We start from the raw sequence: 22,210 nt of genomic DNA on the forward strand, positions 1-22,210 counted from the left end.
TCATTTCCACCCAATTACACTCTTGCTGCCCCATCTAAAACGATGTCACCCGGGGATTATTTCTCAGCACTTGGTCTTTTCTATATAACTGCTATTATAAAATGTTATTTGTGACATGCAAGGTTATATATATGTCTATGTGTGTGTATAGAACATATCATGAACCCAAAATGGCTTATGTAAGAAACCCTGAAGGGACTAAGAAAAAAAAAAAAAACGGCAGAATGGGCCTAAAACTCGAAGCCCTAAAAAAATTCACTAAGGGAAAGGAGGAGGGGTGGTGGAGGAATGAGACTTAACAGGAGAGGGGAAGAGAGAGAGATACAGCAAATACAGAATTAACCTCTTACTGACGAGATGAAGAAACACAGGGTGCCGGAAAGGTGAAGGAGACAATATATGCAACTCACTCCTAGTCCAGTTGACCTTTCAAAGGCCCTTCCAAACCATCGTATTCTAACAGTCTACACTTGGAAGGAGGGTTTAAATATTCTCTTTATGGCTGGATGCCTGGCATAGGCTATATCTAGATAGCCATGTCCCAGCTAGGCTTTAGGAGAAGATTCCCAAATGGGCAATTAATTTAGATTTAATAGGACAGTTACCGTAAGTTTAAATAAATGCCAGTTAAATAGTAACAGCATATTTATTGAAGATTAATGTTGCTGGTTGCATTGTGGGATTTTCACTTCTTTAAAGAAACCCTTTATTGGAAGACTTTTTATCATCCTGACCCTTCCATCAGCTGGCCTTAGATCCAGGGTGGCTCATTAATTACTTTATACAACAGTTTTCTTTTTTTTAAAGATTTTTTTTTTATTAAATCATAGCTGTGTACGTTAATGCAATCACGGGGTACAGTGTGGTGTTTTCATATGCAATTTGAAATACTCTCATCAAACTGGTTAACATAGCCTTCATGTCATTTTCTTAGTTATTAAGACATTCATACTCTGCTTTTAGAAAGATTCACTTGTACTCTTGTAAGATAAACCATAGAGGTGACCCCACCAATCACCCTCCCTCCACCTATCCACCCCTCTTCCCTTCCCTCCCCCACCCCATCCCCATATTCTAAGGCTATAATTAGGTTATAACATTCCTCTGAAAGCTATAAATTAGTTTCAAAATAGGGCTGTGTACATTGGATACTTTTTCTTCCATTCTTGAGATACTTTGCTGAGAAGAACATGTTCTAGTTCCATCCATGTAAACATGAAGGAGGTAAAGCTTCCATCTTTCTTTAGGGCTGCATAATATTCCATGGTGTGCATATACCACAATTTATTGATCCATTCGTGGGTCAATAGGCACTTGGGCTTCTTCCATGACCTGGCAATTATGAATTGGGCTGCAGTAAACATTCTGATACAAATATCGTTGTATACAGCAGTTTTCTAAAATCCAAAGTGGGTATAGGTGAATGAGAAGAGTGGCAGAGCATAGGAGAAGGGATATTTCTGGACTGGAGGGACTGATACGTGAACCTGAAGGACAAGCCCTTTTGGATAGATGAGTAGAGACGCATTACAATCATAGGCTAGGGGAGCTGAAAGGGTTCTGAGAAGGCATCTAATCCAAATGCCTCACTTAGAAGGCAAGGGGACGAGACCAGGGCAATTCCACAGAGCTAGTAAGTTGTAGACTTGAGCTTGAATTCCAGACCCTTGGCCCTAGCTTCTCTACCCAGTTGTCATCCTACTTTGGAATCGTTCTTTTATTTCTTCAAAAGAACTTGTTTGAGTGAATTAGTCATTAGTCCTTCTCCATACTCCAGATCAGGAAGATGTTGGTTCAAAAATAGCAGTGATTTATCTAAGGTGGGGGCTGAGTTGAAACTAGAACCCCTGGTCTTTTGGTGGATAAAAAGATGTTTGCATAAATGTCAACTCTAAGAAAATGTATCAATTGAATTCAAATTCTTGTCTCATTAAATTTGACCTCTGCTGCTGCTGCTGCTGTTGGCTAGGGAACAAGGAGTAAAACTCCTAATGAAAACCAGGGGAAAAGGTCAAAGAGAGACACCAGTACTGGGCGATTGTTTAAGGGAGGAAGGGGCATAGACACAGGGGAAAGCCAAGAGCCCCTGACAGTGAGTGAACCTGGGGTTTTCAAACTCCAAGTTTGGAGCTGGTGAGGGGCTTTCACGGGGCTCTTTGTACTTGAGAAGTCACTTCCTGACTGGCTGTGCTGTACTTTCTAAACATTAGGACTGGTCTCTACATATTCATGGAGGTGAAGGTCTCAGGTAACCCTTCCACACAGGTGAGGAGATTATTCCTGATGTCCAGGGATGCAGATATTGGGGAGACGAGGTGGGCGCAGGAGCTTATTATCAAATGACTCATCTGTGATGGAGACCTGGGCTCGTCATGCCTTGTACACTGCAGGAAGGTTTGGATTCAGCCATCACCCTCAGGCACATGGGAACTCAGAAGGGCTTTAGTGTTCTTGGACGGAGGCCAGAGTGTATGGCTGACTTTAGGAGGAGACGGAGGCATCTTGTCCTCTTGACAGATGCTTTGGCTCCCTTTCCGGTGCCCTGGGGAATGTGTCAGATAAAGGTTCTGTGGCTGCTACAGAAAGAGAAAGCTGACCCCTCTTTCCCCAGCACAGGCTGTTTCCCACGGGCCTGTATTTGTGTGCTCTGGAGAATATCAACATCCTGACAGCAAGTAGGGGCCCAGGTCGCTGCTGTTCTTCCTGCCCTGAGTGGTGCGTTGATGAGTTTCCTTCCTCTTCCTGACATCTCAGCATGGAGTTTCTGCTCTTCTCTGCAAGGAAACTCTCTCAGGATGTGGACTCTAAGAGCGTTCCCAGGACCTGCACTCAGCAGGTTGCTCCCAAGGTCTTGGAATGAATGTCATGTGTGGGCTGACTCAGAATGAGGGATGCACACCATCTGATGGTGGCTCATTGCTGACCAGTGTGAGAACCTGGGCGTGGCTGGGCCTCCGTCCCTACATCTTCACATCCCTCCTGGATGCTAGGTGCCATTAGCACCGCTCTTTTACAGATCAGGTCCCACAGCAAATAATACTTGATTTCTAGTCTGTCTGATTCCAAACCCCATGCTCATGGTCATTGTTTTTTTGAGACAGAGTCTCACTCTGTCACCCAGGTTAGAGTGCTGTGGAGTTATAACTCACAGCAACCTCAAACTCCTGGGTTCAAGTGATCCTCCTGCCTCAGCTCCCCAGTAGCTGGGACTACAGGTGTAGTCAGCTCCCCAGGTGTACAGCTGGGACTACACTGGCTAATTTTTTTTATTTTTAGTAAAGATGGGGTCTCACTTTTGCTCAGACTGGTGTCAAATTCCTGAACTCAAGCAGTCCACCCACCTCGGCCTCCCAGAGTGCTAGCATTACAGGCGTGAGCCACCACCTGGCCATCATGGTCATTCTTAATGGATTATGGCATGAATTGAAGAATGCATAAGCACAGAATGTTGAAGGAGTTAGAGATTGTCCTGAAAACGCAGAGCGTGTCACAGGTTCCCGTCCCTAATTTAAGTGACCAGTGCCTGGGGCTATATAAGGCAGCTGCTGCTCCCTGTCCTGGGTCCTGTGCAGTCTGTGCCCTCCTCTGCCTGCTACACGATTCCTGTCCCTGCCTGCCTGTCCTTTCATCTCCTCTCCTCCTCACTGTGGTCTCAGTTTTACACCATTTCCTTAGGGCAACAGTTCCTGATCTTCCAGATCTGATGAGAATATTGTCATAGCCTTCTCCCATTTCCCTCTCATAGCACTTATCACAATTGTATCTATTGTTTTGTGAAATTCTTTAATGTCTGTCTCCCCTGCTAAAGAATGTGCTTGGCGAAGGCAAGGCCCATGCGACTTTTGCTTTCATCTCTTCCATTTGTTGCTTTAGTGGTGCTGGGTGTGCTCTAAATACCTGTCTGACCAAGTTATTCCCTATATTTTTAGGAACCTTGAGATTCTCCCCCCTCCCAATGCCCCTTTATATGAAACTAGAAAACTAGACTGAGCGCCTGGGAATCTGCATAAGTTTCATGAGGCAATGTAGAAGAAGGAACACCATGCTTATAGGAACAGTCACCAGTTCTTCAGGGAAATGCTGAAAGCAGGACGGTCTCCTGGCTGGCCTGGAGAGGTTTTGCAGCCTGGGGACAAGCCCTCACGTAATTTAGTGTGCTAATGAGATGAGATGGGTCACTCCTTAGTAAGCAGGTGCTGGACTTTGAACATTTGTGGGGCTTCAGGGTGGGAGTTGAGCCCTTGGGGAAAGAGCAGGTAGCCATCCTTAAGCACGTAGCCCTTGTATGTGATGGCTGGGTACTCCCCATGTATGTTATGTATCATTTCAATAAATAGCCAAGGAGGAGGTTGCTCCAGGCTCTCCTGCACCTCTGGTGAGCCTCACCTCTTGCAAGCTTGTACTTGCAATCCGCATGCTGGCTGTTTCCTGCACGTAGCTCTGGCAATACAGTGGCTCCCACTAGACAAACTTCTTCCCCCAGCTCATTTTGCTCCCCATTTAGGAGGTTCTTGTGGGCTTACCGTGGAGTGCAGGATGGCGCTTGTTTTATCTTCAATATTCATGAACGCTAAGTCAAATAAAAGCACCGACAAACCCAACAGAACTGGACCATAAGCAGCTTGAGGGAAGGCTCTGGGTCCCTCATCTTTGTCTCCCTGGCTCGCTACACAGTTCCTGGGACCCATCAGGAGCCCAATATCGACTGGCTGGTTTATGAAATGAATTGAATTCAACTGAGTAATTGGATGCCCAGAGGTACCCTGGGCAATAATGGCATCGTGTCCTCTGTTGTTCTTGTTCTTGGCCACAGATGAAGCAACAGAAGGAGATATTTTATTATTGAGCTCTTATGCGGTGTCCTTGTGGGGGAGTAGCAGAAATAACCCTGGAACAGGAGTCAGGAATCCTGAGTTCTGGTCCTGAACTAGTTGTGGTTCTGCTAGTTATTAACTTTTATGCCCCATCATAATTACCCCTTCGTCCTACGGCCCAATCCTTCACTTACGAAATATACAGGTTACGCTGAAGATTTTCCAAGGTCTCTTCTGAATGCATCATTTTGTGATTCTGAGCCTAGAGTTTTATTATGACCCCAAACCTAAATTAAAAGGAAAGCTTCTGCCCTGAAGACCCCTGACTCCTAGGATGTCCCTTCTGGGCACCTGCCTTTTGTATCCCTGGCACTTTGATTTTGCCTCATTCATCCTGCTCTGCCTGACTTTTCTGCCTACTTCTGATTGTTCTACCCACCATCTCTCTCTCCTCTTTATGCATCTCGTGTCAAGTTTTATGGGATTCAAAGTCCACAGATAGCCTCACCTTTACCATTCCTTCATATCCTCCTTCTCGATTCTCTCTGTTTGTGACCTCTTTTTCTCTCCTTGAATCCCTCTTCCTCTTTTCAAGTTGCCCTTTTGCTCTTCCTGCTGAAATCCTAACATGCTGGACTATAGCCCAGATGAACAGTGATTTTATTTTGATCCTGTATTCATAGAGGAGCAAAAAATAGCATATATTTTCCCAGGTCCCAGCCCTTTCCTACTCCCCTCGAGGCATCTCTTTATCTAGATTTATGCTGCCTTTCTGATTAAATCTCCCAACATCTATTTGATGTCACGCCACTCTCTAACTGTCCTGCGTTTCTCATCTTCTTGCCTGCACTTCCATTTGAGATCTCCACCAGGAGAGGGGGGCCTTTAGCCTTTTTTGAAAAGGAGAAGCAGAACCGACATTTGTTAAGCTAGCACTCCTCCTTCCTTTGGTCGCTTTGTGCGTGTGGAACAGTGATGGCTCTGGAGCTAGCCTCTGCTTGCTATAGGTAATGTAGAGTAAAAGAAAAACAACAGCTGATTTTCCTTTCCTTGGGAATCCTTCCCTCTTCCATCCCTGACCCAGTGTACAGATGCCAGGGCTGCCCGAAGTCTCCATGTGCTGTTTCCCACCTGCCTTCCAACCTTTCCCGAGTCTGCACGGCAGACCCCTCCCTTGCAGTCCCAGGGTTATTAGAGAGAATAGGATTGTTTCCTTTCGCTCAGAGTGTGTGTGTGTGTCTGTGAGCTTGAAAGGCATTGTCCTATAGATATTTTTATAACCTGAAGCAATTACAGCTGTCAGCGCAGAGACAAGCTGTGACAAGTTGATTTATGTGTACAGTATATGTGTATTCGAGAAGGAAGGGGGGGAAGGAGAGGGAGATGGGGGGAGAGGGTGGAGGTGGGCGCTCCTTAGGAATCTGCTTTCAAGAAGGCAGAAAGGAAGTTGTTTCTATAAAGAACACAAATAATGAAATTGCTCTGACTGTCATCCCTTTTTCATTAACTCGGATATGCTAGGAAAAATAAAATAAATCCAGCAGTTTTTATGAAGCAAGAGACAGGATATAAGATAAGCCACTAAGTGTTGGTTATATTTAGGGATTAAGGGATGGGAAGGGAGTTGACATATGATTTTGATCTTCATCTTTGCAAACCACTTGACAGTAGGTTTGAATGAAAAGGAGCCTGTCCTGTTAATTACCCACGAATCTCTGACCTTTCACCATTTTCTCAACTTCTATTTTTAAATAAAGTTTGGATCCCTGGGGCCACAGAGTGGGTACGAATTTGGAAGTGGCTTTTCTTTCTCCACCCTGAGAGTTCTCTAACCTTTGCCAGGTTTCCTGGGATGTGACACCTAAGCCCTGTCCCCCACAGCCAGAGACAAAGATGGTTGGAATGTCAGTTCAACCGCACGCAGACCAGTATAAACTGAACATCTTCAAAAGGCTGTAAGAAGAATTATTTTTCTGCCCAGCCCATAATAATGAAGCAATGGCAGGAAAAATGTATTAATAAAGCACCTTCGATCATAAATGGATTTCTAAGTATTTTGCTGTAGAGTTAATCATGTATGTAGGCCCCTCGGGAGGGCCTGTTGTTGTCATTATCACCATTCCTAGATGCAGAAACTAATGCTCATTTGTACCGACCTGGAAATTAGATGCAAGAGCCAGAATTAGAATTTATCATAGAAGGAATCATCCCCGCCATTCTCAGGCCTGTAGGAAAATGACTCTGAAGCCCAGAGCGAGTTCTTCTCCCTCCCCTGTGACTAGCATTTATTTCATTTCATGTGGGGTGTGTGCACTGGGGGGAGGGGGGTACGGGTGGAAATGAATGAATGGATTATTAGAGGTGACTCTTTGGCTTCTGGGAAAAGAACCTCAAATTCAGCAGAATGAAAGTTAAAAAACATCATCTCACGTCTTATGTCTGCTATCCTACTTTACTCAGTGAAATCATTCAGTTTCCTGCTTCTGCAATTTCCCATTGGAAAACGGAGATAAAATAGAATCTTGCAAAATTGGGCTGGTATAAAAATAGGTTAATTCTTCCCCTTTGCTTTCAGAAAGTAAAACAAACTTTTCTGCTCCCCATAGGTGTAATTGTTTATTCCCGGTAGTAAAGTCATCTGTTGCAGCCCTAAGTTGACAACTGATATTTTCGGTTCTATATGTCAAATGATCCCCAGGGGCTAAAAGTGGCAGATGAGTTTCCCTGTGAATTTAATGTGAGGAAAAGTCACTAGGGGAGATGATGGAACAACTGGTCTAATGATTGGTTAATGCAAAGTATTTTGAGATTATCAGTGTGAAGTTGCTCCCCTTTCCATGGTCAAGGACTCTCCAGTCCACTATCAAAATGGAAAGCCAAGCCTGTTACCTTAGACTTTGACTTCCACATCTCCAAAGCCTACTTTCAGCCTCCTCTCTAAAACGGCGTGAGCAGGACATGTTGGGTGAAATGTTTGTGACGTCTCTAACCCGTCATCCACAGGGAAGTGGCAGCAGGTGCCACCCAGTTACAGAGATTCAGTTATGACCGTCCAATCTATTTGGTGGTAGAGGGCTTTGTGGAAAAACGTCTTTCTATTATTTAAGTTTTTTTAAAAAAATACCTCCACAGTTGGATTTGAAAGTCTAGGAGGGAAAAGGGCACTGTTACCTCCCCTCTATCCCTGCGGAGAGTTTGGAAGAGTGCTGGGAGCCCAGCTCTGGGAATCCTGGAGAAGAGTGCATTTTTGTGTCACCATGACCGCATCTGTTGGGCTGTCCTGTGCTCCCGGCTTGCACAGGGACTAGGCCCAGGAAGGGAATTATACTACATTCCATCAGAGGCCGTCAGAACGCAAGTTAAGGGAGATAGAATAGGGTAGGTGCAGAGGGGCCAGCAGCAGCCTGAGAGAAGTGCCAGGAACTGAGGCAAAGCCAGTCTTTCCCCGGGTTTCAAGAATTTGAAAAACACACTTCTTAAAGATGAAATCAGCTGAACCAAACTGTTGTAGCCTGGGTGCCTACCACCTAAATAAAGCACACGGCTCACACTCACCCATCCGAGTGAGCACTTTCGCGGGTCTGGCATCTTTTAATGCCAACAAAACAAGATTAAAGAATGAAAGTCAATGTCTGAACTTGACCAACGTTTGGAAGCGACTGTCCTGGGTTCACACACTTAAGAGGCTTCTGTGGTTTTGCGTTTGTTTGTATGTGGAAGATCTCTACAGCGGTGGTGTTGACTGTCTGGGTTTTAAGTAGATTTTCTGGGGGGCTGGTGAGGTGGGTGTTGTACTGTTGAATAAAAATGAGATTGTTCTAGAACAGCCTTCCACCACTCTACATTGACTCCAGATGCTAATGGGATTAGTCTGATCATTTGGAAGGTGCGCCTATGCACGCTGCAAGGTCTTCCTTTCCCAGACAATTAGTTTGTGACCCTTATTAAGATGTCTCCAGTCTGGCGCGTATTAGGACTGCATGGTAACTTTGTCTTCTTAATTGGCAAGTGGCTCAGTCTTTAAGGGGGGAAACGGTTAAGCTCCCAGCCTGGGCTGGGCTGGTGCACTGCCCCGGCCCGGCGCGGTGGGGGTTAAGGTGGGCGCCCGAGCCCCGCGCCGCCCGCCGGGATGAGCGCGCAGTCCGCGCCGCCCGCCCGCCCGCTCGCTCCAAGGCGGCTCCAGGAGAAAGTGGCGGTCAGGGATGGAGCCGCTGCCATGACAACCCCGGCGGTCGGGGCCCGCGCGCGTCGGGGCTGCTCCCGGGAGGAAGGCGGCGCGGAGGCCGGGGGCGGCCGCTGAGCTTGGCGTCCGCGCGGCTCCGGTGCCGGCTGCGCCTCGCCTTCCCCAGCGAGCAGGCGAGCGAGGGAGCTAGCGAGGGGCCGCCACGATCTGCTCCCGCCCCGCCGCTCCTGCCTTGGCCGCCGCTGCAGCCCCTGCCCCGCCGAGGCCGGTCGGATCGCCGCGGCTGCAGCGCGCTTGGGGGCTCCGGGGAAGTTGACCGAGGCGGCTGCGGCAGGATCCCCGGGGCCGGATCGCGCGAAGCCTGCGTGGCCGTCTCCTCCTCCTGCAACCTTGCCGCCTCCTGCGTGCTCCACTTTCCGTCTGCTATTGTTACAGACTGTTTTCCGGTGGCCAGCATTCTCCCGAAACTTACGAAGAAAGTGTTGGATTTCCCCTGGTTGGAACTGAAAAATTGCAGACCACCTCTGGGTAGCTGGACGGAACCCACCCCTGTCCCTTTCCGGTACCAAAGTGCTTACTCCTCTCCAAAGTGCCATGTCTGAACTGTTACTGGGAAGAAGCGGCTACTGAAACGCGCCCACACCGTTGCACCTGCAGGCGCGTCCCCTTTTCTCGGCCACCTTCTGCGGCCGAAGCGGCGAGGACAGTGCCGCCTTTGGATGTCCTCCGTGGGAACCGGTTCTCCGAGGCTGGCAAGCTGAGGCTGGATTTGGGGGAGGAATATCAGACTTGGAGGAGTCTGCGCGCTTTTCTCCTCCCCGCGCCTCGCGGTCGCCGCTAGTTCACCGCTCGGTCCCCGTGCTCGCTCCCTCACCCCACCCACTTCCTGTGCTCGCCCGGGGGGCGTGTGCCACGCTGCTGCCGGAGTTCTGGGAAGTTGTGGCTGTCGAGGATGGGGGTCTGTGGGTACCTGTTCCTGCCCTGGAAGTGCCTCGTGATCGTGTCTCTCAGGCTGCTGTTCCTTGTACCCACAGGAGTGCCCGTGCGCAGCGGAGATGCCACCTTCCCCAAAGCTATGGACAACGTGACGGTCCGGCAGGGGGAGAGCGCCACCCTCAGGTAGGGAGCTGCCATTCTTCTACGATTTGAGGATGATTTGTATGGGGTGCGGGTAAGGGGCAGGGGTGCAGTCGCGTGCACTGGAGCGTGCGGGGGCTGGCGGAGAGGTCGCTGCTGCCCCCGGGCTGCACAATTTATGGGTGAGCTGGGTGCGCTGCCCTGGTATGTGGTATTCATAGGGAAACGCTCAGAGGTTCTGGAGGTGAGCTGTTTCCCCAAAACGGGCCTTCGTGGCTCAGGCACTTGCTAAGGGGAAGGAGTGGCTGGGCCAGGGAGTTGCTGAGATTGAGGGCTTTAGCCCTGGCACTGTTTGTGCCTGGGCCTGGTGGCCGTAGTGACTGGGGACCTGGCTGGGGCTCCATGCGAGCAGTGTTCTCTGAAGTTAATGAGTCCAGAAGGAGTGGTCTGGCTGGGCTGAATGCCCTCTCTGGCCTGCGTCGTGGGGAGCTGCCAGCCCTAGGTCCTGGGCAACGTGAGAGCTGCTGTTTTGTCCGAGGCCTGACTGCGCCCAGGCTTTCCTGGGGAGCCTTTGTGGCATGAGCTATTGGGCACAGAAAGATGCTTTCTCCTATCTGAATGTGGCGTTTTGAGGCCGAAGTCATGGAGTCTCATTTGTCCCTGGAAGATGTCATTCACTCTGGAGAGCTGTGCTCTGTGCTGTCCCCTGAAGCAGAAGGTGCAGAACTCCTCTCCTGAACAGAAACCATTATAGACGTCAGTGTTGGGGTGGGTCCTGACAGGCTCTGGGGTTAAGGCTTGCAGAAACTGGGGGAGGAGGAGAAGAATCAGGGCTCTGCTTTGTGTGAGGTGGGATGGTTCTCTCTCCCTGATCACCTTGGCTGCAGGAAGGCACTAACTCCTTTCCCAGTGTTGATGGAGCACACCACTCACAGGAGGTCACCACATGGAACGTGCGCCCTGGGAAATTCTGCGCTCTGGGATTTTATGAGAGAGTAAGCCTGAGGTGGAAGGGAAGAAGGTTCATGGGAAAGACTTCTCTGCCTCTCTTTGATCTAGTATGTTCCCTTAAGTAAAGTTTTGCAAACTGGGCAACTGTTCTAACCATGAGCCAATGTGGCAGTCTTCTTGTCTGGCGCTTGAAGATTCTTGGAAAGATAACCTTGGTGCTAGTGTCCACTGTTTCACCACTGATGACTGTTCTTTGAAGATGGGATTGTTTGTGGTCTGTGTATTTAAAGTGACATTTGTAAGATGGAAAATGTGGAGAAGGGGGCGCTGGCCATACAGGGGTGGATTATCAGGACATTGCCAAAGGAAGAGTGTAAGTTAAGGATTTTATAAGACTGCAGGCATCTTGTGATCTTTGTCTGTGCACAGTGAACCCTCATGGCTCCAGTGAACTCCTAGCTGCTCACAGGTTAACGAACCCCTCTTTCTCCACTTAGCTTTTTAGGGACCATTTTGGACAAAGGTGAAACATCTGGCTGCCCAGAGTCCAGAATAATTGTGTATCTGTTTTGTGAATGGACTTCATGGGACTTGAAAATAGGCAGTGATTTCAGACTACTTTACAGAAAATGTACCTATAAGTCAATGTAGTCACTGAAATGTAATGTTCTCTGCATGTCCCCTTTGTCCCTAACTCTTGCCCGCAAAGAAGAGTCCCCAGGGAGAAAACAGACGCATTCTCATATGGGGAACATTTTAGGTACAAATAAGATGATTTTTTTTTTTTAAGAGGAGGTGGAAGGTAGTTAGCTCTGTAGTGATTTGAAGATAAAAACATAGCAGGTGGGCCCTGGTAGTCAGAGACACTCACAGTGGCCGGGATCTGGGCTCCAGAGGTTGTGCCCAAGGCTTATGAGAGTTGGTACTGTCTGAAGGGTGGCTGCTTGTGTCAGGACAGGCCTAGGCGTAGCTTGTCTTTAAAATCCCATAATCACGTGTCGGTTGGCTCCTCTTTCTTTGTCTTTCCTTCCATGCTGCTGCTGTTGCTTCTTTTTTTCTCTGGGGGTCCCTGCTTGTCTCTTTTCAGCAATAATGTTTGTTTGCATTTTTACACATGCTTTTAGCACCATGGACTTGTTTGAGGGGAATATGGTGGGCCACAGACCCTTGAATTGGGCCTAACCGGGCCAAGTTCCTCCTGGAACACGGTTGCCAGGATGTTCCAGCTTTGGGGGCTGAGTGGTTTCCTGAGATGCAGGAGGGTGACCCTCACGGTGAATGGAGCTCTACAGGGAGGGGTTAGAGGAGGTCGGATCCGATGGATGCCATCCACTGGCCATAGGCTGGTTTAGAATAGGAGTCGGGCTCTAGGTGTACAGAGGACACGCCTTCCTTTCAGAATTGCCCCCATTCTTCTCAGCCTCTGAAGCACTACAACAAGGAAGGGCTACCTTGTCAGGGATGAACTTGTGTAGAGTGGAAAGCCCTTGAACTCTCCAACATAGACTCTGAGTTTTCTAAGTAAATGTGCAAAGAGGCAAGTAGGAACTTCAGAACGTATTTTGTGCTCATAAAACTTGATAGATTTTCATGTAGCCTGATTCTAGGTTACAACAATCTAATGGCTCAGGGTTCTGGGCTATTTTAATCTTGCTCTTTATTGTATATGTGAGAGGCAGGGTTCTGTTCTTTCCTTCAATCTTTCTGTCTTTCTTTCTTCCTTTTTTCCTTGTTTCCTCTCCCCCCTCCTCCCTTTTATTCCTGTTTGGCCTGAATCATACGACCAAGCTACAAGGAACCACACCAAGGGAAGGCCTGTGGACCTCTGCCCGGCCCTGGGAAGGCCACCCTGTCCAGCTTGCTGTAGGCGATGATGCTTGTAGTTTTCTTCACAACCAGCAGAGGACTTTTTGCTCTGATTTCATTTTATTATGCTTTGTTCTCACCAGTGTCATTTTTTGAGGATCTTTTCCAGTCCCTGACGTATAAATGTCTCAACCAGCAGAGTCTAATGTGAGGAAACTTTTAAAGGATGTTTTATTTTATCCAATTAGTTCTAGTAGTACTTCTGGAGGTATTGGGCAACCTTTCACCTAACATGGTATTAACAGCCTGAAAAGAATTACAATGTGCAATCTCCAATTCCTTCTGCTTTCCTGCTGATATTTTGTGTCCATATTTTTAAAGAGTGAGGTTACATAAAACAGAATTTGCAACTATTAGCCAAGGTTTACTGAGCATTCACGCTGTATCAGGGAGTATCCAGGTGCCTAATATTATCTAACCATCACTCAGCCTCATAACATTAACTCATAACCCTAATAATGGCCCTATGATGTAGGCGATATTATTGTCCCCATTTTACAGATGAGGAAATGGAGGCACGGAATTTATATCCTTTAATTCAGATAGCACAATGAGGAAGTTTTGAAGCTAAATTATGAGTCCTTAGTAATGTTAACTAGGTGAATAATACTATTAATCAGTGGTCAATTGCTGCATTAAATGTTCTATATACACAGTTACATTGAATCCTTAACTTTTCTGAAATAAACTTAATTACCCTTCAATTTATAGATGAGGAAACTTAAGGCCCAGAGAGAGAAACTCACACAAGTAGCAAGTGGGATAACCTGCAGTGCTGATTCGGTACTTTGCTCCTTGACTTTGAACCTCAAAGGACTACTCAGACTCTTTGGACTCTTCCCCTAATTCCTCAGTGGCACTGACTGTTTGCCCTGATCATGGAGACTTAGACCCTGTTTTGCAATGTTGTTTAACTCTCTTTATCCCCATGGGCAATGGAGCAACTTGTGAAAAGCCAGACTCATGTCTCCACGTGCTATGGGCACTGTTTCCTCGAAGATGTTTACTGAACAGATGCAATGAATGGGAGCAGGACAGAAATCTCCCCCAGCTTATATTCAGTGTATCTCCTTACCACATTTCTCTATCTTTTTTTAAATTTTATTTTGAAGTTCAACTATGGCCAAGCAAGAAAGGTTTAATGAGTGGTTCTTTTAGGAAAGGCACTAAACTGGATGTTGGGGTGTGGAGAGGGTGTGGCACTCAGGGAACTTGGGCCCAACTCAGAAAACCAGCCGTGGGCAAGGAGGACATGGACAGGGTGAGCCAGAGTGTGCCATCAACACAGGGGTGACAGTGACTGTGCAGGCAGAACAAGCTTTCCTGTCTTTCTTGGTGGAGGCATTTGGTGGCCAGGGGGGACTGTGTCCAACTCAGCTTGTGGAAGGCAGAGGTAGCTGTGGGAGCCTGACAACTTGAGAGGCTCAGGCATGTGGGTGTCATTCACTTAGCATCAACATGCCGCTCAGCACTTTCTATGACTGTGCTTCATGTCTCAGAGATTCCCTGAATAAGGCAGCAGCTAGGAGAATGAATTATTTCCCAGGGATCATCTGCTAAGTGAGTATCGGAGGCTGAACTATACCTTCTGTCATGTGTCTAGACAGTAGACTTTGCAACAGAATGATGCTGTTTTTCAAGGATACGTTAAGAATAAAAGGTCTGAGACATGTACAAGGTTTAGGTTGAGTTTTGATGAGTTTTGATATGTACCTTCCTCAAACAGCACAGAATAATGTGGTTTTAATATTTGAGAAGACCCAGGGAGTCCTCCTATCTTAAGGCAGCTGGGACCCTCTGTTCATGTCATGTAAAGCATTTAGCATTTCATTTTACGAGCAGATGGATTCTCTGTTAGTCCCTCCACAGCAGAACCAGGCCCTCTTTGCGTTTGCATGCTAATACCACGTACTTGCCTTGGCCCATGGAGAGCTGCTGCTTAGCATTGCGGCTCATACTCCCGTGGTGCCCCTCACTGGGTCCCCTCCTGACGCCCAGATCAAGGTAATCTCCTTCCACTACCACCAGTCTTTTTTTTTTTTTTTTTTTGTGACACAGTCTCACTCTTTCACCCTGGGTAGAGTGCTATAGAGTCATACCTCAAAACAACCTCAAACTCTTGGGCTTGAGCAGTCCTCTTTTGCCTCAGCCTCCCAAGTGGCTGGGACTGCAGCTCTACTACATCTGGCTGGTTTTTCAGTTTTAGGAGAGACAGGGTCTCACACTCTTGCTCAGGCTGGTCTCCAGCTCCTGAGCTCGAGCAATCCACCTGCCTTGGCCTCCCAGGCTGCTGGGATTACTGGCGTGAGCCACGGCCCCTGGCCCACACCACCAGTCTTATATTGGCTTACCACCCGAGAGTTTTGCTTCAGAGAGATCTTCTCTGTGCATTTCTCCCATTCATTTATTTGGTTATCTGGCCTATTTTTCCCAGCTGCATCTTATAGAGACCTTCTTGGTTTTACTCAGCCCTCTATAAGCGTGTCTGGCACCTGGGAGGTGTTCAGTGAGGATTTGTTGCGTGAAGGAACAAAGGCCTGACCTCGCTGTCCTCTCCTCGCCTTTGTGCTTTTCCTGGATTGTTTTGCATCCTCCTTGCCTTGGACATGGTACTGGTTCCCTGTCCTGTCTGTCCAGGTCTGCAGCTATGTGAGTGCTCTTCTTGGGGTGCTGGTGGACAGGTTGCAAACACATAAGTTGTTGAGTTGCTGCCTCTGTCTGCACAGAATGCAGGGGGGCTGGGTTGGTTTTCATTATGTTTTAGCCGCACCTATGACGCATGCCTTCTGCTGGGTGATTTCCCTACCCAGTCCTTAAACCCTTAAAGAAATGATGTACTGAACCCTGGGTGGACCTCAGAGAAATTCATGCTTTCAAGATAAGAAAAGGCAGAGAAAATCACCTCTCTGCCCATCCTTCTTCCTCTGTATTCTCAAATCTGCTGGCGTGGCTGTCTCATGGTGTAACTACTGATGTATTGTGTATGATTTTACCTGTCCAGAATGGCAGTGCCACTCAGGAAGTATGTCCTGTTTCCACTGCCCTGCCCCCCTCCTGGTACTGGCCACTGTGCTCTCACCTCAGGGGCTTGCCAGGCAGCCAGCCGGTGGCCCATGGCTCCTGGGAGCATGGACAGATGGGTTTGCAGAGGGAGGTTCCTGGAAGCACATTCAGCCTGTTGAGGAGCCAAAAACTAAAATAGGAAAACTAAAAACTCAACCAACCATGGGGGAGAAGGAACGGGAGTGTGCCAGTTGTCACTGGAGCCCAGAGGAGGGCATGGAGGGACAGCCTGCTTCCCCAACAGCCCTCGTCTGTATCACAGATGCTTTGCGGAAGAGTTTATCCTTTCTTCATCTTTGTAACGCCCGGTGTTTTTGAGTTTGAAAGGATACAGACATCAGGGAGTTCAACCCCTGATTTCATAGCTGGTGAGGGTGGTCAGAATCAGTCTTACCCAAGGATGGCTTTCAGAAGGGTGAGAGGGGCTGGCAGCCAGCACACCCTGCAGTGTGTGGCTATGAGCCCGTGCCTAGGGCTCCCGGTGGCTGAAGGAAGGGCTCCCTTCCCCTCCCGAGTGCAGAAGCATCTTGCTGCCCAGGTAATAGCTGACATTTACCCCCACGTTCTCCTAACTGGTCCCAGAGCCTGCTCCAGCTCTGACTGTCTATGGGGCAGCTGTGTTTGCTGTGTCAGGCCCTGCGCAGAACACTTAACCGCAGAGTCTCATTGACTCTGCACATGTGCTCCCTGAAGTAGATATAGTTATTATCCTGATTTTACACTTCAGGAGACCAAGGCGCTGAGAGCGATGTGGAGATACCCTCCCGGATCCCACACTCAGGCAGTTGTGAGCCTGGATCTCAGGATCATTTGTGTCTGACTTCTGGGCTCTCTCTCTCTGTGCCACTGCGCTTGTCTCATTCCTTCTGTTCTTCATTGCACGTTTCTGTCTTCCTGGAGACCCAGCAAGTTGGTGGTGGCACACGGGAATCCTTCTTTCCTAAAGTTTCCGGAACAGGGTGTGGGCTAGATACCTTTCTTCAGTCAATGGTGTAGAGACTCAGAGACCCAGCCGGTCTCCAGAAGTCCCTCTTCCTTAGAGAATCCTAGAATTTCCCTAGTTTGTTCAGATTTTCATTGGCCTTCATTGGCCTTTTGCTGCAGGTGTCCGCAACGTTAAGCTCTCTTGCAGAAAGATTACAATCTTTTGGACATTTGCATGTATTTCTCTGGAATAGGGTACTGTATTTAGGGAACACGCCATGCTGTGAGGATTTTGGCTAGCATGGCATGGGCAGAGTGTGTGAGACCTGGACCTACATGCTTCCTTATTTATTGATTCATTTATTTGTACTAGGGATAGGATTATTGGTATTCTTCCTGGGGAATCTTGATAAAAACGATCATTAATGGTTATAGCACATTTGTTCTCTTGGGTCGAGAGTCTCCACTGATGGGTAAAACAAAGCATTATCCTTGCAGTATTTGAGGTCATTTTGGTTCCCCGGGAGCCAGTTGATGGGTTCTCACTGTATAACAGATAACTAATAATAAATAACCAGCACTGCCAACATCATATAGATGGCCAGGCCATAACCACGTTTAGGGAACCAAGCATTTGTTTAGTTTGGGATGCAATTTCAAATCGTGTGAGCAGAGAAGGAAGCAACAGGGAAGTTTAATGGGATTACACTTAGTGGGAACAAAGGTCTTCAACAAACAAGATCTTGTGGACTCAGCATTCCAGAAGGAGCAGGAGAAAACACGAGGTGGGACCAGGATCTACTAACTCTGGCTCAGGCACTTTGTGTGACCATGTGGGAAAAATTCTTAATTGGAGTTTGTTTAAAGAGTACGATTTTGGCTCGGCGCCTGTGGCTCAAGCGGCTAAGGCGCCAGCCACATACACCTAAGGTGGCGGGTTCGAATCCCCAGCCCGGACCCGCCAAACAACAATGATGGCTGCAACCAAAAAATGGCCAGGCGTTGTGGCGGGCGCCTGTAGTCCCAGCTACTTGGGAGGCTGAGGCAGGAGACTCACTTGAGCCCAGGAGTTGGAGGTTGCTGTGAGCGTGATGCCATGGCACTCTACCCAGGGGGATAGCTTGAGGCTCCGTCTAAAAAAAAAAAAAAAAAAAAGAGTACGATTTTGACCCACCTTCAAGTATTGTTTTATGTTAAAATGAAATGATGCGTTCAAAACTAGTGCATAATTATGACTACAGTTCTCGCCATATGTGTACTCAAACACACGTGCATATATAGGTGTGTGTATGCACATATGTATGTATAATTTACATATATATAGTAATTTTCATTATAAACTATTATAGCTTAGACCCCATGTTACTTCACTTGGATACATATATACTGTCTTGCTTCTGAAAGATCTATAAAGAAACTCCTTTTTGTCCACTGTTATTGTGATTCTTGCATTGGTGACTCTTTAAACCCTAGCAATCAACTTCAAGTTCAAGTCATTTCTTTTTTTTTTTTTATTAAGTCATTTGTACATAGATCATAAATACATGTATGCTATTATGGTATTCAATGTGTTGATTATTTGTACACATTGGAGTGCTTATATCCTACTAATCAACACAGCCTTCACCTCATTCACTCAATACAGGATTAAGACATTTGTGAGATATTTAATTTGTGAGAGGGAGTGAGAAGAAAGGTATTTCTTTATTTCTCATCACAAGAATGTTGCCTAGCAAGTTGCAACAGTTCACGGCTCTGAAGATGAATTTCCCGCCAAAAAACAGGCTGTATGGGAGGTTTTGTGGAACAGGTTATATGGGAATAGATGCATAGATTTCAGATTGGTAGACCTTTTATCCTTGGAGGGAATATTTTTTTCATGATAATTCGGCTGGAGACAGCTGCCAAAATAGGGGTTGAGATGATATTTCTGGGGGTATAGAGGAGTGTAAGTTCCTTGCAGCATGAATGTTCTCTGATTATAATTATTTTCTTCATTTATCTGTCCTGAGGTTGGGAGGCAGGCTGAAGGCTTGTGAGGTGTCTTAGTCTGTTTACATTGCTATAAAGAAATGCCAGAGGCTGGGTCATTTATAAGGAAGAGAGGCTTATTGGGCTCATGGTTCTGCAGGCTGTATAGGAAGCATGGCCCCAGCATGGGCTTCTGGTGAGGGCTTCAGGGAGCCTCTGGTCATGGTGGAAGGAGCAGGGGATCTGGCACCACAGGGAGAGAGGAAGACAACAGATACAAAGAGAGAGGTGGTGGAAGAAGGCAGGGTGTTCTAACAATGACATCCTGTGGGAACTAACAGAAGGAGAACTCACTCATTGTTGCTAGGACTGTACCAAGCCCTTCAAAAGAGATAAACCCTCATGACCCAGATACCTCCCACCTCCAACACTGGGGATTACATTTCAATGTGAGATTTGAAGGGGACAGATAACCCAACTGTGTCAAAGGGTGATGGTGTAAATAGCAAAGAAAGCCTCTTTGCACTTGGTAGTTTTGTTTTTAGGCAAGTCTGGGCAAGACTTTTGCCTTGCATATTAGTAACTGATCTCAGAATTCACTGATGGGACCACGGAAACAGTTCTTTCTGCTTTAAGTCAATGCCAAAGGGCTTAAGTGAGTTTAAATTTAGTGAACTATTTATATGTAGCCGTCTCCATCTTTCATGATCTGTTTTTCTCAAACCTCATTTATACACGCGGTTGACTTATATGGATTTATTGGGGCATATTTGGCCAACTTGCCGTCTTATTAGTGTGAAATGTTTTGGCTTAGAAAGCTTTTGGGGGGTTAGATTTGCCCTATAAAATGAATATATGAATTCATCTTGCAATCTTGCTGATGGATTTTTTAAAAATAATAGAATTTTTAATGGAAACGGCATCAACCAACGACTGATGGAAAATTAAAAAAAAAAAAAAAAAGCTTAAATCAACCTCAGACAAAGCTTTGTTGGCCCCATGAAGGCAAAAGAAGATGTATTTGTGTGAAAATAGTTTCTTGATCTTTTCTGGCTTTCAAACAGGCTTTTATGTGGTGGATAAGTGGGAAAAAAGCTCTTGTACTCAGAATTATCATCATTGGACAAATTTACTTGTCAGGAGAGCTCAATCCAAAATTTTAATCCATCAGAACCTATGAGTGGAAAAGAACATAATGCAAATTATTTTTTAACTTAGCGCAGTTGTTATATAGTAGAGCCTTCACAGTTGGCCGCCTCTCTATACATTGACCACCCCCTTAAGTTGATCTAATTTTCACAGACCGGTCAGGCATCCCTTGCGTGCATTAGTATAAGAAGCCTAGTTCCTTATGTTGACCACCTCCACACATTGACCAGTTTGTTCCAGTCCCTTGGGTGGTCAATTTACAGAGGTTCTACTAAACATAAAAACTGGAAATAGCTATTCTCTGGGGCTGTGGATTGGATTGTGCTTCCCCCATAATAAAAAGATATATTGAAGTCTTGACTTCCAGCACCACATTGTGTGACTTTGTAAGAGAGGGCTGCTGCAGGTATAATTAATTGCCTGCAGGTCAAGTGGCACAGGGAGGGCCCCTAAACCAATATAACCGGTGTTCTTATAGAAAGTTGACCACGTGGACGTGTAGAAGACAGAGAGGGAGTGTCGTGCGACAGTGAAGGCAGAGATTGAAGTGATGCTCCTGCAAACCAGGGAAGGCCAACATTTGCCAGTGAGCAACAAGGAGCTAGGAAAGGCGAGGGAGGGACCTACTGTCCAGGTTTCAGAAGGACAGTGGCTCTGGCAACACTGTGGTTTCAGGTTTCCAGCCTCCGGAACTATGAGACAATACATTTCCTTTCAAGCCACTCAGTTTTGGTACTTGGTAGCCCTAGGAAACGGATATACTGGGGTATTACAAAGAAGGAATTTTTGTCAGATAATAATATTCATGTATAAAGGACAGAAAGACCTGGTTAGACCACCTGGTTCCCAACCATGACAAGAGCCACCGCAGTCCACAGGGAAGGCCTCAGAACTTGGAATTTGGGACGATTCTTGCTCTTCAGCCATCACCGCATCACAGCATCTCTGTTAGAAGTACCAAAGAGGCCAATCAGGGCAGAAATATAATTAGAACAGATTACTCTTTTTTTCCCACTAAGCCATCTGGACAAACCCTATTGAATGTTCTCTGTCCCCCAACCCCTGGGCCATATATCCTCTTTCGAGAGATTCTTATCACCACATGGGCTTATATATCCAGTAATCTGACCCAGGTGCAAACCTCTCCCTTTCTCCCCCTGATGGGACCTCTCTGGACTTCGTGATCTGTTGCCAGCAGAGTCCTTCTGTCTCCGTTCTCTTCTTTGAATGTGTCTTTTATTTTTGTCTCTTTTTCTTAAGTGGAAACCTTGCTATTCCTTGAGTTTCCCTGGGCAGAACTCCCAGAGGCGTCTCAACAGTGGCTGCTTTTCTCCCGCACCCTGCTTACTACAAAGCTAGAGAGACGCCTCCTCGATACCATTTGTGGCTTCCAGATATTCCTTTTCCATCTTTCTCAAAATCTGAAATTAGTGTGGCGCACACATCCTGACTGTGCTGTGTTACCCAGTGCTCCTTTCTTGGTGCTGTTGTCCGCAACCAGGCCTGACCACACGCTTCTCTTTGGACCTTTAGACCATCTATCTCAGATCTCTTCGTAGGAAGAACTGACAGTCAAGGTGGCTGCCTCCCAGCTGGAGCCCCTGACCCAGCCCCACCAACTTGCCAGTCACACCAATTCACTTGTCTCTCATCACTCTGAGTATAGAAAGGGCGTCACCATCTAGCTGGCTGCCTGGGCCGAGAGCCTAGTAGAGCTCATATTCATGTCTTTTTTCTTTCTTTCCTATATTGCATTTAATCCATTGCTGTATCTTGTTCCTGGATGGCACAGGTGACATCTTATCTGGGCTTCGTGTTTCTTTCCTGTTCCCCTGGAGCCCATTCTCTACCTAGTAGCCCCAGTTATTATTTAAAAACATAAAATTACTTGACACTCTGTTCCTAACCCTTCAGGAGCTTGCAGCTGTTCTTAGAATGAAATGCCACACATCCATGGGGCAAAAGTTTTTTTATTTATTTACTGATTTTATTTTATTCTTTTGAGAGTCTTACTTTGTCACCCTGGGTATGTGCCATGAAATCACAGCTCACAGCAGCCTCAAACTCCTGAGTTAAGTGTTTCTGCTGCCTCAGGCTCCTGCATGGCTGGGACTATAGATGCCCACCATCACGCCTGACTATTTATTTATTTATTTATTTATTTTTTGTAGAGTTGGGGTCTTGCTCTTGTTTAGGCCAGACTTGAACTCCT

The 22,210-nt window shown here is 46.8% G+C and overlaps 1 protein-coding gene across 4 annotated transcripts in view; it reads left to right on the forward strand.

Moving 5' to 3' along the window:
• NTM (neurotrimin) overlaps positions 1-22,210 on the forward strand; it is a 915,982-nt gene that overhangs the window by 499,465 nt on the left and 394,307 nt on the right. For 2 of the 4 annotated variants that reach the window (XM_012808945.1, XM_003795914.2), the window contains exon 2: positions 10,032-10,116. In XM_012808945.1, the coding sequence (XP_012664399.1) occupies positions 10,032-10,116 (85 nt within the window). Of the gene's footprint in view, positions 1-9,276; positions 10,117-22,210 lie in introns of those variants that run through there. The other 2 variants (XM_023516784.1, XM_023516785.1) reach the window with 1 other exon arrangement.

Source organism: Otolemur garnettii, unplaced genomic scaffold (assembly GCF_000181295.1).
Source record: "Otolemur garnettii isolate 467f Iridium unplaced genomic scaffold, OtoGar3 scaffold00097, whole genome shotgun sequence".
NCBI lineage: Eukaryota > Metazoa > Chordata > Mammalia > Primates > Galagidae > Otolemur > Otolemur garnettii.